Source organism: Oncorhynchus masou, chromosome 32, assembly GCF_036934945.1.
Source record: "Oncorhynchus masou masou isolate Uvic2021 chromosome 32, UVic_Omas_1.1, whole genome shotgun sequence".
NCBI lineage: Eukaryota > Metazoa > Chordata > Actinopteri > Salmoniformes > Salmonidae > Oncorhynchus > Oncorhynchus masou.
In genome coordinates this window covers 63,380,729-63,399,306 of record NC_088243.1, presented here as the reverse complement: position 1 = coordinate 63,399,306, position 18,578 = coordinate 63,380,729, and the positions used below count along the sequence as shown (strand labels likewise).

The 18,578-nt window shown below is 45.1% G+C and overlaps 2 protein-coding genes across 9 annotated transcripts in view; one reads left to right on the top strand and one right to left on the bottom strand.

The window, feature by feature from the left end:
- Nucleotides 1-47: 47 nt before the first annotated feature.
- LOC135526443 (elongator complex protein 1-like) lies at nt 48-14,146 on the bottom strand. 4 transcript variants are annotated; one of them, XM_064954818.1, is made up of 34 exons: nt 14,003-14,146; nt 12,158-12,327; nt 11,885-12,037; nt 11,687-11,768; nt 11,504-11,584; nt 10,078-10,163; nt 9,894-9,993; nt 9,690-9,780; nt 9,435-9,558; nt 8,142-8,235; nt 7,138-7,368; nt 6,300-6,470; nt 5,464-5,548; nt 5,205-5,369; nt 5,019-5,125; nt 4,796-4,896; nt 4,609-4,662; nt 4,181-4,411; nt 3,894-4,046; nt 3,403-3,482; nt 3,168-3,305; nt 2,921-3,006; nt 2,685-2,833; nt 2,388-2,511; nt 2,183-2,280; nt 1,879-2,080; nt 1,640-1,764; nt 1,493-1,553; nt 1,235-1,348; nt 990-1,101; nt 733-860; nt 497-648; nt 348-420; nt 48-204 (listed from the first exon to the last, which is right to left on the bottom strand). In XM_064954818.1, exons 2-34 carry the CDS (start codon nt 12,305-12,307, stop codon nt 137-139), a joined length of 3,969 nt encoding a protein of 1,322 aa, XP_064810890.1. In that variant the 5' UTR covers nt 12,308-12,327; nt 14,003-14,146; the 3' UTR covers nt 48-136. The 4 variants fall into 4 exon arrangements, with proteins under 4 accessions (XP_064810890.1, XP_064810889.1, XP_064810887.1 ...); XM_064954817.1 differs by having other exon boundaries at nt 12,158-12,323; XM_064954815.1 differs by lacking the exon at nt 14,003-14,146 and adding an exon at nt 12,506-12,605 and having other exon boundaries at nt 12,158-12,323.
- Nucleotides 14,147-14,285: 139 nt separating this feature from the next.
- The window catches only part of tbc1d2 (TBC1 domain family, member 2), a 31,022-nt gene continuing 26,729 nt past the window's right edge, over nt 14,286-18,578 (top strand). For 2 of the 5 annotated variants that reach the window (XM_064954819.1, XM_064954822.1), the window contains exons 1-2: nt 14,286-14,503; nt 14,739-14,789. In XM_064954819.1, coding sequence (XP_064810891.1) covers nt 14,749-14,789 — 41 coding nt within the window. In that variant the 5' untranslated portion in view covers nt 14,286-14,503; nt 14,739-14,748. Of the gene's footprint in view, nt 14,504-14,738; nt 14,790-18,578 lie in introns of those variants that run through there. The other 3 variants (XM_064954823.1, XM_064954820.1, XM_064954821.1) reach the window with 2 other exon arrangements.

Sequence of the window (18,578 nt, the reverse complement as noted above, 5' to 3'; positions counted from 1 at the left end):
GACAGCTCTGTTGATTATGCTTTAGTCATACAAGAGTTACAAGAATACCCAGTATACATCTTTATTAACAGGTTACGTGATAAGATCGCTTTACAGTTAAAAGAAGAAACAAGAAGAAAACAGTGATGACAAAAAGCTACTTCAAAATACTCAGCTTCCACTTGACACCATTTCTCATCTTTGGGGGTGGGGGAGTCTCTGAATCTGCAAAGAGGAAACGTGTTTACTATATTAATAAACTAAAAAGGGAATACGAACATTTGATTTTAGCACCTAATATTACTAAACAAATGAGTAAATTGTGTATGTTCAATAGTAATAAATATGATAATACTAGTAAAATGGACCTTGGGTTGATGAGGGTCTTGGCTGTTGAAATGAAGCCATGATGCTGTTGGCTGTGGAGTTAGGACCGGTAATCTGGAGAACAAAATGAAAACACAGGTTAAATGAACTCCTAAGAACAAGACTGTGTGTGTGTGTGTGTCTCTCTCACCGGAGCCTGAGTCTGCTGAAGACCCTCCTGCCACACCTCAGGAAGGGCCACCTCAATCATTTGGAGAGCCTCCCCATAGGCCTGTTGCAGCCTCCCCGCCTGTCCGTCAAACTGGAACAGCATTAGGCCCTTCAGCAGGCTGTGCACCTCCTCTGCAGGGGCAGAGCATAACACTGTCAATCACACAGGACCTGCCCACATTACTCTACCTATCAACAAGAACGTGCGTCTCCTACCTCTCATCTTGTCCACAGAGTGGATGATCTCTGCCAGGGCGTGCAGCAGAGCCATGTCCTCTAGGGGGGTCCCTTCCTTCAGACTCAGCTTCTTGCGCTCAGCCTTCCGCCGATTCTTAGACGACCTCCTAAGAGACAGAGGTTAGTTCCTATCTCATACTGAGACTAACGACATCTTACTACCAAGTCCCAACCCCACATCCACCCCCACTAGGTATTTCATGTAATTCATACAGATGTGTAAAGAGCTGACTCACGAGGAGATGCGGGAGTTACTATGTGAGTACTTGGAGCTGGCACGGCTGCCGGACATCACACTACTGGCCTCTGAGTAGAGCTCTGCCTCTGGACAGTCTGGGACATCCTCATCTTGAATGAGAGAGGGAGACAGAACAAGGGAGAGAAAGAGAGGGAGGCATGTCAGTATAACATGGACAAGCCCATTCTCAAAGCCCCTTAAGCTATTACAAAAATTATATTTGTGTAAGTAATGCTAGTTTACCCAGTAACTCCAGCCTGGCCTTTTCCTTAAGCTCCCGTACAACGGCCAGACGGGTTTTGTGACGAATGAACATCGCCCTCTGAGCTTCCAGGTAGGAGGTCTGAGAACTACATGCTTAAGAAAACAGTGTTCATAAAACCAATGTATATACATTTGGTGCCATAAAGATCACAAATAACGAATATATTGCACACTGAAACATCATTAGCACTATCATGAAGAGCATTTCAATTCATCAATGAAAAATTGGGGTTTTACCTTCCAAGAGAGCTGGTTTGAGGTTTGTTTCAATTATGTCTTGTCTGTTGTACAAATACACCTAGAACAGACAAAAGACAATGTCATTTCGTCTTGGGAGGAGTTTGTAGAGCATGTTGTACGATGGAGGCCATCTTGTTAACTCACCAGTCGAAGTGCTTCTTCCCAGACTGCACCTGTGATCAGAGCCGAGATGGCCTCCTCACAGTCCTTAGCATACTGCTCCAACAATATGGCTGCCTCCGTATATCTTCTGAGATCTATCAGCTTCTCTGAAACAATAGGGGGAAATATGAAACCAAATGAGCAACACGTTTTGAATCGACAACACAACTTTAAGACTTCATGTGGTGGCGCTGAGTGCCAGGACGTCGGTAGGACAGTACCTGCCAGGTCCCTAGCCAGCAGTGCCAACTGGTCGGGTGGAAGGGGGATCTGCTCTGCCACACAGAGGGCGTTCCTCCAGCTGGCACTGCCCACGAAGGCCTGGAGGGCGCGGACCCCCTCGCCACAGCGCCACAGCAACAACCCTGCCTGCTCCGCCTGCTGCTGCTCCACCAGGTACTCAGCATAGGCACAGCTCAAGGCCTGGACAGAGGTCAGGGGTTAGAGGTCAGGGTTGGGAGGTCAGAGACATATCAGTAGCACACAGTGTGGCTACTTATTTAGTAATCTGTGAGAACGCATTACCTTGTACTGAGGGCTGTCTGTTGGATAGAGCCCCAGGGCTTCACTATACAGCCTCTGGTCCTTCACCAGATTTAGGGCCTCGGTGAAGTGCTCCTCACCTGGTACAAAAACAACAACAAAAAACACACCCAGTCTAGGTCATTCATTTCAATTACGTAATTGTCCCCTTAATGAAATGTTGAGGGCTATTGCATGACACACTCACCACACTTGCTGAGGTGGTGCAGGGCCTTCCTGTATCTCTTCAGGTGTTTGTCGATGGTGTAGCGCTGGTAGTTGGGCTCTAGAGTCTTCAGCATATTCAGGAAGGGAAGGTACTCTTTGGGGTCCTTGAGTGTTTGGGAGGGCAACAGATATTTCATCTTTAATACCAATGAAAATAAATTAAAGTAGCGGCCTTTTCTCCATTTGCAGTGAATGTCCCTCAAAGTTTCTGCAGCAAATGGCTTCATCCAGGTAACTATTAAGTACGGTTTACCTGCAGTACCATTCTGTCACTGACCTTTTGGGACTTCTCAGCTACCATGAGGACCAAGTCAAAGTCATAGGTGCCCAGAGAGTGTTCATACAGCTCGTTGACATTGACTAGGAACAACAGGTACTTCAGAGCCTCCTCTGCACTCACCGCGTTGGCTGCACCGGGTGGGTTCACTACAAATACACACAAATACATGGATTTTCAGATATCTTGTTAACAATTTCATATTGCTCTTGCTGATCTGCTTGTGACCGTTTTACCTCGAAGCTCGTGGACTTTCTGCAGGGCAACCTCCAACTCAGGAACAGTCTTCTTCACATGTGACGTCAAGATAGACAGGCAGTACCTGTGGGTGATAATGACAATATTACACTCAAAATGAAGCGTAAAGGAAACACGATTTGAGTACAATGCTAGTTAAAATGTTCTGTAAATAGAGACTATACAAATCAAATTGTATTGGTTTTCACTGACAAAAAGAATAACCTGTATCAAGAGCGCACTCACTTGTGTTGGTCCATAGATTCCATGGTGCAGCGTAGCGCATCACAAACAATGTCAACCTTTTTCCCACAAGCCCCAGGCGCTGACTGGCCTGTAGCGTTCGATGGGTATGGGTACATTGTCGTAGTGGTATCTTCCTCTCTGTAAAATCAAAAAAGAAAACTTCCACATTAAAATGTCCTATACATTACAAAATGGCCGTTGTTTGTTATTGTTGTAAAATAAAAATGGTTATTACTTGAGCTCTGTGAGGAAAAGGTTGATGTGGTTGATAGAGTCTAGCTGTCTCAGGAAGGTCTCCACGCTCTCTAAAAACACCTGCCAGAGAAGAACATCATATAGAAGTAAACTTGCAGTCACGCGATGATACGGAAAGCATACAAGTTACTAGGCTACAGACAAAATAAATGATAATAAACTTCACAGGGTGGTGAAAGTGCAAGGCGATGAGCTTGATGCACCTCTCCATTAAATACTGAGGGTCTTAATTTGGTGGCAGGATGATCGATGCTTGACTGCCATTTGACAAATAAAAATATTCTCTCTCTTATCAATAATAACCTCATGTAGACGAGCCTACCCGCACTGTATCTGCGAACTGTTGGCTAGAGTAGACACATTTGAGATTTAACACAACCGTTTTTGTGACATCTACTTTGTATGTGCCATTCCACACCAGAAGGTCAGACAGGTTCAGGTGAAGGAGAAGTGAATGGGTGGCTTACTAACCTTGGGGTTGTGGTCGTAAATCAGGTTGAGGTTGATCCGGAGCTTCCTCATGCACTCAAAGGCCTCTCGGAACTTCTGACTGTCCAGACACTTTCTGAGCTGAGCCAATACCAGTGCTCGATGGTGGATGGTCTCCAGGTTACCGCGAGGCATCTGCAGACACGCACGTGTCATACTCACCATCAACATGACCAGGGATGCAGTGCCAAACAATATGGGTAAAATGCAATGAGGTAAAATAATCTGAGATAGCAATCTGCTTTTATGACAGACAGAACAGTTCAGACCTGCAGGATGAGCCTGGTGTCCTGGGGGACCACAGTGACGATTCTGGAGCCCCTTTCCACCCTGCGGAGAGTCTCGTCATTCTGGTCATTCTGACCGCCGTCTGCAGCCAAGGCCACCTGCAGCCCTTTGACAGTGAGTGTGCTGAGTCGGAGGCAGCGGCATGTGTGCGAGTGTGTGGTGAGTAGCAGGAAGTCATCGTAGACCACGAAGGAGGAGACGTTGGAGGCCACCTGTGGAAGAAGAACAGAGGGAGGCAGTGACACAACCAGATTGGTCAATAAAGCTGACTGTTTCTAATTAATATGACCTGGCTTTGCATTACATGCGGCTGCCAAGCAGCTACATTTAAGTAATATGTGTGTTTACATCAATCATAATGGTAACTCTGCCTTTGTGCTGAATCACCAAGGTAAAACAACAGACATACCTCTGTGTCGTCAACAAACAGGTGAGATCGGTCTGTAAGCCCCAGCAGATGCTCCTGTTGACATTACAAGAAATCCCCTAGATTTGAGACCAGGAGGTAGGTACTTTTGGCACAATCAATATTATCAAATCAACAAATAATAGTAACAAATAATAGACCGCAGTATTCAGTTGGACTATAACCTTACCTTTTCTATAGTACAGAGGGCCGTCTGCACACAGGGATCTGGGAAGTTGATGCTGTAGCCTGTCGCGTCCTGCCAGCCCACCACACTAGGCTTCAAGGAGTCTGGGGACATACACAAGGCTGCTCATGCTGGAGGCATATAAGACATCTCATGATAGCTGGCTCAATTCCACAAGCAAGTCTACAAACAATATTCTCATAGCCAGGAAGTAGTTGTCACTTGCCCCAGAGGAACTTCCTGATCTGGCCGTCCTCCAGCTGCAGGGCCACTGTGCCCGTATTGGAGCTGTGACACATGCTGATAACGTGACCTTCAACCTCCACACGTGACCTGGGGATACAAACAATTAGGGGAACCTTCTGGCAGTATGTAAAAAGCAGTGTTGTCATGATTTATTGTTCTTTCTTACTTGATCTCCAGGGTTGACTGGGGGCTCTGGGCCGCCGAGGGTCCCAGGATAAGCAGCGTGGACTGGGACGGCCCCTCTACACTGCCCCCCACCCCCAGGAACACTTCCCCCCTCAGCCACAGCAGGAGACGCAGAGCCAGGGGCAGCTCCTGATCCAACAAAACTCTGCACACAATACAGCCACAATGTTAGGGCGCAATACAACTTTAGCGTGAGGGTCATAAATGAAAAAGCTTTGGAATGACTTTCCAGATTGTACCTGTAGGTAGTCTTTAACTGAGGAGCGTGTGTGATCGATCGGAATCCTCCCACTCTGGCAGTAGGGTCACTCTGGTCCCCAGTACCTGAACAGACAACAGAATTAAACACAAAAGTAGCTGGGATTTATGTACCCAGTACCTGTCTTAACAATTAATTAACAGCACAGTGTGAGTGGGAAAAGAGATGAAAAGGAAGAGGAAAGAGGTCAGAGAGATATACACTGAGTGTACAAAACATTAAGAACACCTGCTCTTTCCATGACAGACTGACCAGGTGAAAGCTATGATCCCTTATTGATGTCACCTGTTAAATCCACTTCAAATCCGTGTAGATAAAGGGGAGGAGACAGGTTAAAGAACAATTTATTTGCCTTGAGACAAGAATTGTGTATGTGTGCCATTCAGAGGGTGAATGGGCAAGACAAAAGATTTAAGTGACTTTGAACGGGATATGGTAGTAGGTTCCAGGCGCACCGCTTTGTGTCAAGAACTGCAATGCTGCTGGGTTTTTCATGCGCAACAGTTTCCCGTGTGTATCAAGAGCTGTCCACCACTCAAAGGACATCCAGCCAACTAGACACAACTGTGGGAAGAATTGGAGTCAACATTGGCCAGCTTCCCTACGCTTTTGACACCTTGTAGAGTCCATGCCCCGGTGAACCGAGGCTGTTCTGAGGGAAAAGGTGTGGGGTGGGCAACTCAATATTATGAAGGTGTTCCTAATGTTTGGTATACTCAGTGTATGCATCAAGAGAGTAGGGGTGAAGAGAGAGAAGAGTGATGGCTGATCAATTAGAAAGGAGAGGGCAGATGCTCAAAGCGTCTGGTGGCCCACCTTGACCATAGACTAGGATGTGTCCGTCGGCGGTGAGTGCTGCCAGCTCATTGGTTCTCTGGGGCTGGCGGTGGAATGTCACCAGGTTGACAGGGGCAGGCAGCTGGAGCTCGTAGGCACACATGGGTGGGGGCACCACACACTGACGAAATGTTGACACTAGGACCTTGTCTACAAAGAGAAACAGTCACAAACACTATACTTTGAAACACTTGATTAAGATTAGTGAAAGCAGGCCTCCCGGGTGGCGCAGTGGTTAAGGGCGCTGTACTGCAGCGCCAGCTGTGCCATCAGAGACTCTGGGTTCGCGCCCAGGCTCTGTCGTAACCGGCTGCGACCGGGAGGTCCATGGGGCGACGCACAATTGGCCTAGCGTAGTCCGGGTTAGGGAGGGCTTGGTCGGTAGGGATGTCGGTAGGGATGTCCTTGTCTCATCGCGCACCAGCGACTCCTGTGGCTGGACGGGCGCAGTGCGCGCTAACCAAGGTTGCCAGGTACACGGTGTTTCCTCCAGCACATTGGTGCGGCTGACTTCCGGGTTGGATGTGCGTTGTGTTAAGAAGCAGTGCAGCTGGTTGGGTTGTGTATCGGAGGACGCATGACTTTCAACCTTTGTCTCTCCCGAGCCCGTACGGGAGTTGTAGCGATGAGACAAGATAGTAGCTACTGCAACAATTGGATACCACGAAATTGGGGAGAAAAAGGGGTAAAAATATATATTTTTTTAAAGATTAGTGAAAGCCTATCCGCTCACTTATAAATTAGTGATCACCTCCATGAATGCAGACGGATAGGATGCATTTCGAAGATATTGGAAGAAGGTCCCTATCTGACTCACCTCCATCGATCACAGCCACGTTAGCGTTGTCCTGCCCGTCCTCCCCGTGGCTGCGGTCAGTGCTCCAGCCCCAGTCGTAGGTCAGGCTAGTCCAGCCTCGGGTCACCAGGTGCAGCCCCAGGGGCCTCTCAGGATCCCAGCTCACGTCGGCTGGCGCCCTCTGGGGGTCGCTGCCAAAGTATAGGCTCTGCTTCAGGTACCAGTGGTAGTTACCTACTGTCCACAGCTGAACTGGGGGAGGGATAGGGAGTGAGGCAGATAGGGAGTGAGGCGGATAGGGAGTGAGGCGGATAGGGAGTGAGGCGGATAGGGAGTGAGGCGGATAGGGATTGAGGCGGATAGGGAGTGAGGCGGATAGGGAGTGAGGCGGATAGGGAGTGAGGCGGATAGGGAGTGAGGCAGGGGTAAATAAAATATATATATATGTTGGATGTCACTCCAGATCAGTTAAAGGGATACTTCAGGATTTTGGCAATGAGGCCCCTTATCTACTTCCCCAGAGTCAGATGAACTTATGGATACCATTTGTACATCTCTGTGTCCGGTATGAAGTAAGTTGCTAACTAGCGCAATCGTTAACTAGCATTAGCGCAATGACTGGAAGTCTATGGGTATCTGTTAGCATGCTAGTAGGTACCCATAGACTTTCAGCCATTGCGCTATTACACGACTTAGCATTGGCTCTCAAAACTACCTCAAACTTCCTTCATACTGGACACAGAGACATTTGGTATTTAATTTGGATACCCATTAGCTATGTTGCAAAAGCAGCAGCTAATCTTCCTGGGGTCCACACAAAACATAATGACATGAAAATAGTATCTACGAGTTCACCTGACTCTGGGTAAGTAGATACATGGCCTCATCACCAAAATCCCAAAGTATTCTTTTATATTTAAAAGAAATCTGCTTGATAAAAAGGCAACACATTGACTGAAAGATATTGATTAACCCATATTATAAATGTATGAAATAATGCTGGGAGTAATGGGTAGAGATCTTACTGTATGTGTTGACTTGGCCCCCCTCTTCTCGTGTCATGTCCTCTAGCCACACAGCCAACACAGTAGAGTCGCTGTTCCACAGCAGTGCCTTCACCTGAAACAGTCACACAGATCTCAGATCAGCTTCCCTCCCCAAATCCTAACCTGAACCATTGGGAGCAAAATGCTAGACTGATCCTATATCAGTGTGTTGAGTAGAGCTGGGACGATAAACCAAAATTCATCGACACTGACCACTTATTGCAGGCACTGCTGATATCGTTCATTACCACAGGTATCGAGTATCACAGTATGAGTCATAATACCCATAAAACCTAGTGGTCAAACAGGGAAATGGTTCCAATAATTTCTCCCCCATAAATGTTTCCCCTTAGCCCTTATTTTAAGTGTTTCTAAAATCCCCTGTGTTCCGTGTAGGGTTTACCCTAGCGTGATGTTTTCATAACCACGTAAATCTCTCTCGGACAAGGTGACTTTTATCAATATATTTTGCCTGTATTTACCCCCCAAAAATGAAATGCTAATTAGCTGCTAATGTGACCATCATAAAGAACTACAAACACCATGATCTGGACGAGGCTGCCGAATTGAGGCAAAGGTAGGAATCTTTGGATTAACTATCTAACGTTAGCTACATATAGTAATGAATAAATTGGCTACATTTCTTAAAAATTGACAATTCTATGAACTGTCTTCTGCAAGTTTTAAATTGACACTAGACCTGTTTGTAAAGGTCTCACATGGAGATGACCTGCAGGAGCTTACAGATTTTGTAGTTTTGCAAGTTGTCTTACTTTGAGGCTAAATAGCATTTTAAAATCTGAGAGTAAATCGAGCCGAATATATTGAGAAAAGTCACCTTGTCCGAGAGAGATGTACATGGTTATCAAAACATCACACCAGGGTCAGCCGACACGAAACACAGCCCTTACTTTAAGCGTTTCTAAAATCCCCTATGGGAAAAATGAATGGTGGAAAAACTATTTGTCCACTAGGTTTTATGCGTATTTTGACACCACCACTGTGGGGGTCTATACTAGCGAAATGTGAAGTTTGAAATGAAATAAGTTTGCTAATATGGTTAGTTGTTAAATGGGACAATTGAAAGCTACAACATTCAAAGCAGTAGCAGTAGTTTTAAGGGTAATATAAAAACAAAAAAACTGTGGAGACCATTTATGTTATAAACCTATCGTTCTATTTATCATTATTGCATCAATTCAGGAAATGTATCGCAATATGGATTTTTGTCCTTATCGACCAGTTTTCGTGTAGAGTATTTGAGTGACCGACCTTGACCTGTTCTTTTCCAAAGGGCAGGGTGAAGTCCCCGTGTAGGAGCCCATTCTTCTCCATAAACACCACACTGTGCTTGTTAGGATGACGCTGTGTGGCTGCTATCAAACTACCTGATGGTCTGAAAGAAGGCATTGGTTCCATAAGGTTCCCATGCAAACCATGTTGTGGTATGCATTGTATTTAAGTTCCCTAAACCATAGTACAACAAGGTGGTCAAAGATGTTGAATGATTCTCCACAGAGATCTTACTTCCAACACAGTGACTGCTCCAGACCGTTGACGGTTTCACTTGTTGACTGCAAGACACACTCTCTGTTCCACACTCTGACCTTTCTGGCACCTGAAACATCACACATATGCAATGCATGTGAAACCAACACAATCTACAGTATTTATCTTTTTACAGTAATTGTTTCACTTCACACAGAGTTTGTGAAAAACACTGATTCACACCAGTCTGGGGGCAAACAGAGCTCACAGCGAAGAGCTGGCCATCTCCTCTCCACGTCACCCTTGGCCTGCGGTCGTCCCAGGACATGGCTGGCTGCACCTCCTGTCACAGAGAGGGGCGAGACAGTGAGACCTTCATTAAAGTGTTCAACTGCTCTTAGGATGAAAGGTGAATCATATTCCTTACTATGGTCTTCTTCTGGGCAGCGTGCTTGCCCTCTGAGCCATGGAACTGGGTCTCTTTCTTCCCCCAGCCCACTGTAATAAACTTCCCTAAAACACATAAAAAGTATGTCAGTCAACCAAAGGCATAGAGTACATACACAGGAATATTTACATTAGGATCCCATCTTCCAATTTAGGTGCTCTTAGCACCCCCCAACTCTGAAACTCCCTCTCTCTCCATGTCAGAACCTCACAATCCATATGTAACCGATGTCAAATGGCTAGCTAGTTGGCGGGGTGCGCACTAATAGCTTTTCAAATCGGTGACGTCACTCGCTCTGAGACCTTGAAGTAGTTGTTCCCCTTGCTCTGCAGGGACCGCGGCTTTTGTGGAGCGATGGGTAACGATGCTTTGTGTGTGTCAGTTGTTGATGTGTGCAGAGGGTCCCTGGTTCAAGCCCAGGTAGGGACGGAAGCTATAGTGTTACACATACACATATTCAAGTCCACACTAAAGACACACCTCTTCACACAGGCTTACCCGGCTTTTATCCTCCGTCTAGTTCACTTCCCTGTTTAGTCTGTCATCATCTCTAGTGCTCTCCCTGGTTAGTCTGTCATGTCTAGTGCTCTCCCCTGTTTAGTCTGTCATCATCATGTCTAGTGCTCTCCCCTGTTTAGTCTGTCTTCATGTCTAGCGCTCTCCCCTGGTTAGTCTGTGTTCATGTCTAGCGCTCTCCCCTGGTTAGTCTGTCTTCATGTCTAGTGCTCTCCCCTGGTTAGTCTGTCTTCATGTTTGGTGTTCTCCATGGTTAGTCCGTCATCATGTTTGGTGTTCTCCATGGTTAGCCTGTCATCATGTTTGGTGTTCTCCATGGTTAGTCTGTCATCATGTTTGGTGTTCTCCATGGTTAGTCTGTCATCATGTTTGGTGTTCTCCATGGTTAGTCTGTCATCATGTTTGGTGTTCTCCATGGTTAGTCTGTCATCATGTTTGGTGTTCTCCATGGTTAGTCTGTCATCATGTTTGGTGTTCTCCATGGTTAGTCTGTCATCATGTTTGGTGTTCTCCATGGTTAGTCTGTCATCATGTTTGGTGTTCTCCATGGTTAGTCTGTCATCATGTTTGGTGTTCTCCATGGTTAGTCTGTCATCATGTTTGGTGTTCTCCATGGTTAGTCTGTCATCATGTTTGGTGTTCTCCATGGTTAGTCTGTCATCATGTTTGGTGTTCTCCATGGTTAGTCTGTCATCATGTTTGGTGTTCTCCATGGTTAGTCTGTCATCATGTTTGGTGTTCTCCATGGTTAGTCTGTCATCATGTTTGGTGTTCTCCATGGTTAGTCTGTCATCATGTGTGGTGTACTTTTATAGGTTTTTATCCTGCTGATTATCTTGTGTATGTAAAGAAACTTTGGGTCTCTTGAAAAAAAAAAAAACTGTCCTACCCTCTCCAAAGTCATCCTGGTGGATCCCAACCTCTATGATGGGTTCAAAGGTTTTGGTCATCATGATAATGGTGTCCTGACCTGAAAAGTATCAAGAAAAGGAAGGAAAGAACATTACTTCTGATGGCTCATGATAGACCCCATGAACAATAGACCATACGTGAATGTGGTTGATATACTGACCAGTGGTGAGAGTGACCAGCTCCTGGTCCGGGCTCCAGCTCATGGCTGTTAGACCACTGTTCACACTGCCCACACACTCCAACTAAAATGGACACACACACACACACACGAAAACAAAGGCAGTACAAACCTGCTATGAGTAACAGTGTTCATCTTTTGTAATTTCAATAAACAGGGTTATTTCTACAGTGTTGATACCTGGTTAGTGCTGAGGTTGTAGAGGATGACATCACCAGTGGCTGTAGCAACACACACAGACTCCTGGTCTGGTAAGTCCTGGATACCAACAACTGTCCCACTGCCATCCTCTGGAAGGTAGCGCTCAGCTGTCAACGACACCTCATTCATCACCTGAACATGATGGGGAGATTAATAGTTTAATACAGTGTGTTCGTGATGGGCTGGTACAAAAACCATTACCCGGTGGGACTCCCGGACCATGATTGAAGAACACTGCTATGTGTAAAGTACCTGACCAGCTCGTGGGTCCAACTCGGTGACGGAGTATTCTGAAGCGATGAGCACCGTACGGGTGTCTGTCCGAACAGAGAAACATTGCGGCGTGCCCGGGCCCTGCAGCTCCGAGCAACGAAGGCTCTTCAGCAACCTCAAGTTCCGCATCACACCCTTTAGCTACCTACCTCACAGTAAGCAGATGCCAACAAGGCGTATTGGTTAGCATCTGTACTAGCAAGCTAGCCGATATGGTAAGGTAACGTTAACTAGCTGTGCGAGGAGAGACAAGTCATGTTATTCAATAGAATATTTCTAATTGTATCATCAATAAAAGCTGCATGATGTGACACACAAGTAACCTACCTTTGCGTAGCTTCAATAATATTTACAAACGCTGCTGCAGCTGCGATTTCAATTTGTTCACCTTTCAACCCTGACGTAAAATGCTGAAATGAATAGACCCTTATTGCAACGTCTCCCTCTTCCTGTACGGGGGGGAAATGGCATGACTTTGACGACTGACTCCGAAAATAGGCTAAAGTGGTGCAGGCAGTGCAGTGTGAGAATATATACATATATATATATATATATATTCAAAGGCAGTATATAGCGGCTTTCGACTCTGCTGCTCGAGTATGCTTTTGCTGCACAGTCGATAGCGCGCTGGATTTTGGACTAGAATGTTGAGGGTTCGAGACCTGCTCCCTGCGGTTTCATTACAATATATACAGTGGCGATTTTAGCATGTAAATCTTGGTGGGGGGAAAAAAAGTGGGATGCATGCCAGGAAAGCCCCTACACAAACACGAAACAATACATGAATTGCACTACAACGGTGGCAAACGATGCCCACAAACTGTTAGGGCCTACATAAAGCTGTCCCAACACCTTATCAATGCTACACCTGGCATTCAGCGGAGCCTTGTTTGGCAGCGAAACAGTTTTCAGCCTCATTTACTGCCTTTAAAAAAAACATCTGATATGACATACTTGCTTAAACATATGTGGTTTCTACTGACAATTTTGATCTACAAATTCTGGCATAAGGGAACGACAAGCAGATAAGAGGCAATCCGTATTTTTGATTAAAACATTAATGAGCAAGCAACTACGGAATAGTCAATATAACTAGTTGTTCAGCACTTTGAAATGTACAGCGACAGAATTCAGAACATGGGCCGTTCTCGGTGAACTCCCTGTACCAGCCAGAACCATAGGATAAATAAATGGGGCATATAAACAGAAAATGAAACATCTTACAATATGCGATGATTACTTTTCTCTGAAACAGGTTATATGCCATTTGTGCACCACCGAGTGAGAACAGTAGGTGAAATTAAGAGGTGAAAATAGACCAAATGATTAGTGTGAGGCACATTGAATGCCGTTTGGGTCTTTGCATGTCAAAAAAGATACACGCCATAACACTATTTGACGCATTAAACAAGCTTTTAATTTGACACGTCAAATATTACATTTATATTATAGAAGGTTGTGTGTGCCGAATTTGCATGTGCAAACCAAGCACCACAACTACTAACGTTATGTGTTTACAATACCGCGTTGTTGAAAATAGACCAAATGATTAGGGTGAGGCACATGGGCTACTAACAGCTTACTCCATCCACAACATACACTTTGCCACTGTGTATATATATATATATATATACACACATATTATTATTTTGATTTTTTTTTTTTACTTTGCGAGAAGCAAATAATTTTGCATTCATTGCACTGACTCATCTGTGAAATGGATGAATATGTGTGTTCGATATGTTACATATGACTCTCCTAAATGGGCGCAAATTGTATTGTTTTTCATGGCAGCAACCGATGTTTAGCTGTGAATGTTTTTACCTTGCATGGGAAAAGTGAACCACACTTGAATTTAATGTACACAAGTGCGTCGACGCGAATGCCTTCAGTATCCTATGTTATTATCAAAAACCTCCGACCGTGTTCAAGACTGAGAACTCATGAGAAACGAGCTCCGACTGAGAAAAGCTGTTTTGAACAGTCAACCTACTCCGAATTCCAAGTCCGAAACTCGTGCGGCGTTCCTGTACAAGTCGGAACTAAGAAACTCGGAAATGTCCGACATGCTGACTGGTTGTAGTTATAGGTCGCGTTCAGAAAGTGGGATTTCCTAGTTCCGACTATAATATGAACGCGGCATCGGGCAACTTTCCAGAGCTCGAACTTTTCGACCTGAAGATCACTCGTGTCATGATTTGACCTCGTTTTTTCCCGAGTTCCCAGTTGTCTTCAAAGCACCAATATTTAGACAACTGGAGAGAGACGTTTTGTTGCCAGTGAAATTTCCGCTGCCAGTAAACAGCGCCGACGTGCAAGCCTAAGGTATGTAAGCTTGTACACACCTCTGTTCCTATACTGTCAAAATGTTTCGGAAGGGAACGAACTTTACTAGCTTATGTTTTAAGTCGAAAATAAGCTAACTCAAGCAAGCATCAACTGCAAGTAATACATTGTGTAATGTATTGAAAATAGCTTTGCGCGCGCCACCGCCCTATTCCAAGAAGCTGTAGGTCCTTGGAACTAATTTTGTTGCCGACTTTCCTTTTTCGGGATCCAGTGAGCATTCTATGGCATGTTATTACTTGGAGAAGGAGTTTAAAACGAGTAGGTACATATTTCATTTACTGTAGTTTTTACATGTGACTGTGACATTATGGTATAAAGACGGCCATATGTTCGAAATTTCAAGATGGTTTTCAAATGTGGTCATATTTCAAGTGTGTGTGTGTGTAAAGATTTTGAAGTGTCTTTTTCTACAATTTATGACCTCAGTGCTTTCAAGACAACTGGGAACTCGGGGGAAAAAACGAGGTAAAATCATGTTACTTATCTTCAGGTCAGAGCTCTTGAAAGATGCCTGTGTTTCCAATTTAGATGACAGACTTTTCAGAATGAGCTCGTTTTTTAAAATTATTACCTAGTTCCCAGTTGTCTTGAACACAAGTGATGCTGCAGTCTAACATGTTGACCACACTGTTGCAAATTCAATGTACACATGCATGTTATTCAATCATTGCACCCACACTGCTCGTGAGCATCTGTGTGGCCAGGTGCTAAAATATCAATAGTTTTTTTAGGAGGATATATCCACCTGCCATCTCCTCATTGGTTTTTAGAAGCATATGCCCAGGTGGGTGATTGAAAGATGAACGAAGGTCCACACTCCGGTGGGTTGTAGTAATGTTGGTTGCCAACCGCCATATAATATTCTTCTTTAGACTTTAGTCAAAAGAAGGAAAAATGAGCTTGAAGGAAGGAGGAGAGAAAACGATAAACCAACGGTTTCTCTGTATATCTGTGGATTTATTGTTGGAATAGAGGACCTTAAGCATTTCAGGTAAAATAACAACCCAATGTTTATATACTAGGACAAATTAGCTAGCAATAGCAAGCTAGCTAGCTAAATTGGCATAAATGTTTAATGCTTTTTGACCTGTCCCCAAATTAATATAATTGGTTCAGAGTTTGTTTTGATATTTCAACCTGCGTGTCCTGATCACTTCCGGTGTGGGTGAACAAAAACAACTTGCCATAGTAGAAAACTAAAAAGTTTAATACACAATGAGTAACGATAACTTGGTTGTACACACGAAGTGCCAGTACCGAGTCGATGTGCAGGGGTACGAGGTAATTGAGGTAGATATGTAACTAGGAATAAAGTGACAGATGATAAACAATACCAGCAGTTTATGCTATGAGTAAAAAAAGTTAGTCCGGGTAGCTATTTAACTATTTATCAGTCTTATGTCTAGGGGGTAGAAGCTGTTCAGGGTCCTGTTGGTTCCAGACTTGTTGCATCGGTACTGCTTGCTGTGCGGGAGCAGAGATAAGTCTATGACTTGAGTGGCTGGAGTCTTTGACCATTTTTAGGGCCTTCCTCTGACACCACCTTGTATAGAGATCCTGAATGTCAGGGATCTCGGCCCCAGTGACGTACTGGGCCATGCACACTACCCTCTGTAGCGTCTTGTGGTCGGATGCCAAGCAGTTGCCATACCAATTGGTGATGCATCCAGTCAAGATGGTCTCAATAGTGCAGCTGTAGAACTTTTTGAGGGCATTGCCGTGCCCTCTTCACGACTGTTGGCTTGTGTGGACCATGGTAGATCCTTAGTGATGTAGACAATGAGGAACTTGAAGATCTCGACCCGCTCCACTACAGCCCTGTCAATGTTAATAATAATTATTATTATTACACCTTTATTTCAACAAAGACCAGACTGAGACCAAGGTCTCTTTTACAGCTGGTCCCTGCATATACATGTTTACACATACCGTTTAGATACAATGATTAAGAAACTACACAAGACAAACAAACGATCACAGAATACAGCAGCAGATTGTTACATTTACACATTGAATGGAGCGTGCACAGCCCTCCATTTCCTGTTGTCTACGATCAGCTGCTTTGTTTTGCTGACGGTGAGGGAGATGATGATGTCCTGGTCTCTGCCCTCCACCCTATAGGCTGTCTCATCATCGTCAGTGATCATCGCTTGCACTTTCGTGTCGTCTACAAACTTAGCAATGGTGTTGGAGTCGTGCGCGATCACTCAGTCATGGGTGAACAGGGAGTACAGGAGGGGCCTAAGCACACACCCCTGAGGGGCCCCTGTGTTAAAGGTCAACGTGGTGGATGTGTTGTTGCCTACCCTCACCACCTGGGGGCAGTCCATCAGGAAGTCCAGGATCCAGTTGCAGAGAGATGTGTTCAGTCCCAGGGTCCTTAGCCTAGTAATGAGCTTGGAGGACACAATGGTGTTGAACTCTGAGCTGTAGTCAATGAAAAACATTCTCACATAGGTGTTCCTCATATCCAGGTGGGAAAGGGAATTGTGAAGTGCATTGGAGATTGCGTCATCTGTGGATCCGTTGGGGCGGTATTCGAATTGGAGTGGGTCCAGGGTGTCTGCGATGATGGTGTTGATATGAGCCTTTCAAGGCATTTCATGGCTACATATGTGAGTGCTACGGGGTGATAGTCATTTAGACAGGTTACCTTGGCGTTCTTGGGCACAGGGAATATAGTGGTCTACTTGAAACATATATAGGTATTAGACTGGGTCAGGGAAAGGGTGAAGTTTCAGTGTAGACACTTGCCAGCTGTTCAGCGCATGCCCCGAGTATGCGGCCTGGTAATCCATCTGGCACTGCGGCTTTGTGAATATTACTTACATCGGCTATGGAGAGCTTGATCACACAGTCATCGGGAACAGCTGGTGCCGTCATGCATGGTTCAGTGTTGCTTGCCTTGAAGGCTATCAGCTTTGCTACTTTGATACAAATCGCCGAAGACTTCGTTTTGTACAGTGCCCCTCGTCACCACAAATTACTTCAATGATGGCAGTCTCCGTCTAAAATATGTAGCGAACGACTGTTACGCACGCCTCTATGAAGAGGGAACGCAACACCCTGCTACAACTCAACTCTCCGTGAAGTGAAAGAGGTATGGACTGTAGGCATGAGTAAGGATGACAACAGGCAGAATGTGGTACCCGTTTACAAGGACTTTATTCCTTTACACGGTAATATGGGGAAAAGGGGCTGGACAGAAGCAAAGAAAGTAAATCTCAAAGCCCCCTCTCCTATCTTACCTGCCTAACCAATACTTACCTAATTTAGCACCACCTGGTGCCCTAACCAAAATACAGGGGGTGGTCCGCCCAGGTCTTACCTATTGTGCCTAGACAGTGAATATACTACGGGTATATGTATGCCCGCGGGCCTCTTGCCTAAGCACTCCCTAGGTGCCTTCCCCTTCCCCCCTGGGAACAAATGAAACAGGAGAACAAATAATTTCTCAAACAAACTAAGAAACAAAGCACATCAAATAAGCTCTATCTGAGCAACAAACTCACTGAACATACCAACTGCTACCAACAACTAACATAGTAAATTATCCACAGCCATCAGCCTCCTCTCTCAGCAATGATTCTCTATCACATTCAATCTCTCTGCAATGACCTCCCAGTAATGAACCTCCTGAACAGAACACTGGCTTTTATATAGCTTCAGAATGAATGTGTAACTGGAGACAGCTGTGTCTTGACAAGGGGGCGGGGGTCAGCTCTCCAATTAGCCATGGAGTCGACCAATCAGCTGCTTGAGGGATTTCAGGAAGCCATTTCCTGAAATAAACACATGTAAATACACAAACTGGGGAACGTAACAACGACAGAGCAGTGGAAGAATTTAGTGCAAGTCGTTAGATGACTTGACAGACAGAATAGCAACACCAATAGAGCTACAACACCCCTCATTCTGAAATGACACCTTTTCAGAAATGATATAGTCTAGTATGCTCAGTCCACTTTATATTCACACAACCAATGACCAGTGCATGAGTATTTATTATGGTGTGTGTGATACCCAGGCCCTGTCCAGACACAACCTTGAG

Bases quoted from the DNA above. Each gene is read 5' to 3' on its own strand.
- LOC135526443 (XM_064954818.1), bottom strand. From the start codon at position 12,307: ATGCGGAACTTGAGGTTGCTGAAGAGCCTTCGTTGCTCGGAGCTGCAG. The intron at 6,471-7,137 runs GTGAGTCAGATA...TTCTCTTTGTAG, and splicing joins CGTGGCTGTGATCGATGGAG to ACAAGGTCCTAGTGTCAACA. The intron at 2,834-2,920 runs GTAAAACGGTCA...GTGTATTTGTAG, and splicing joins GAAAGTCCACGAGCTTCGAG to TGAACCCACCCGGTGCAGCC.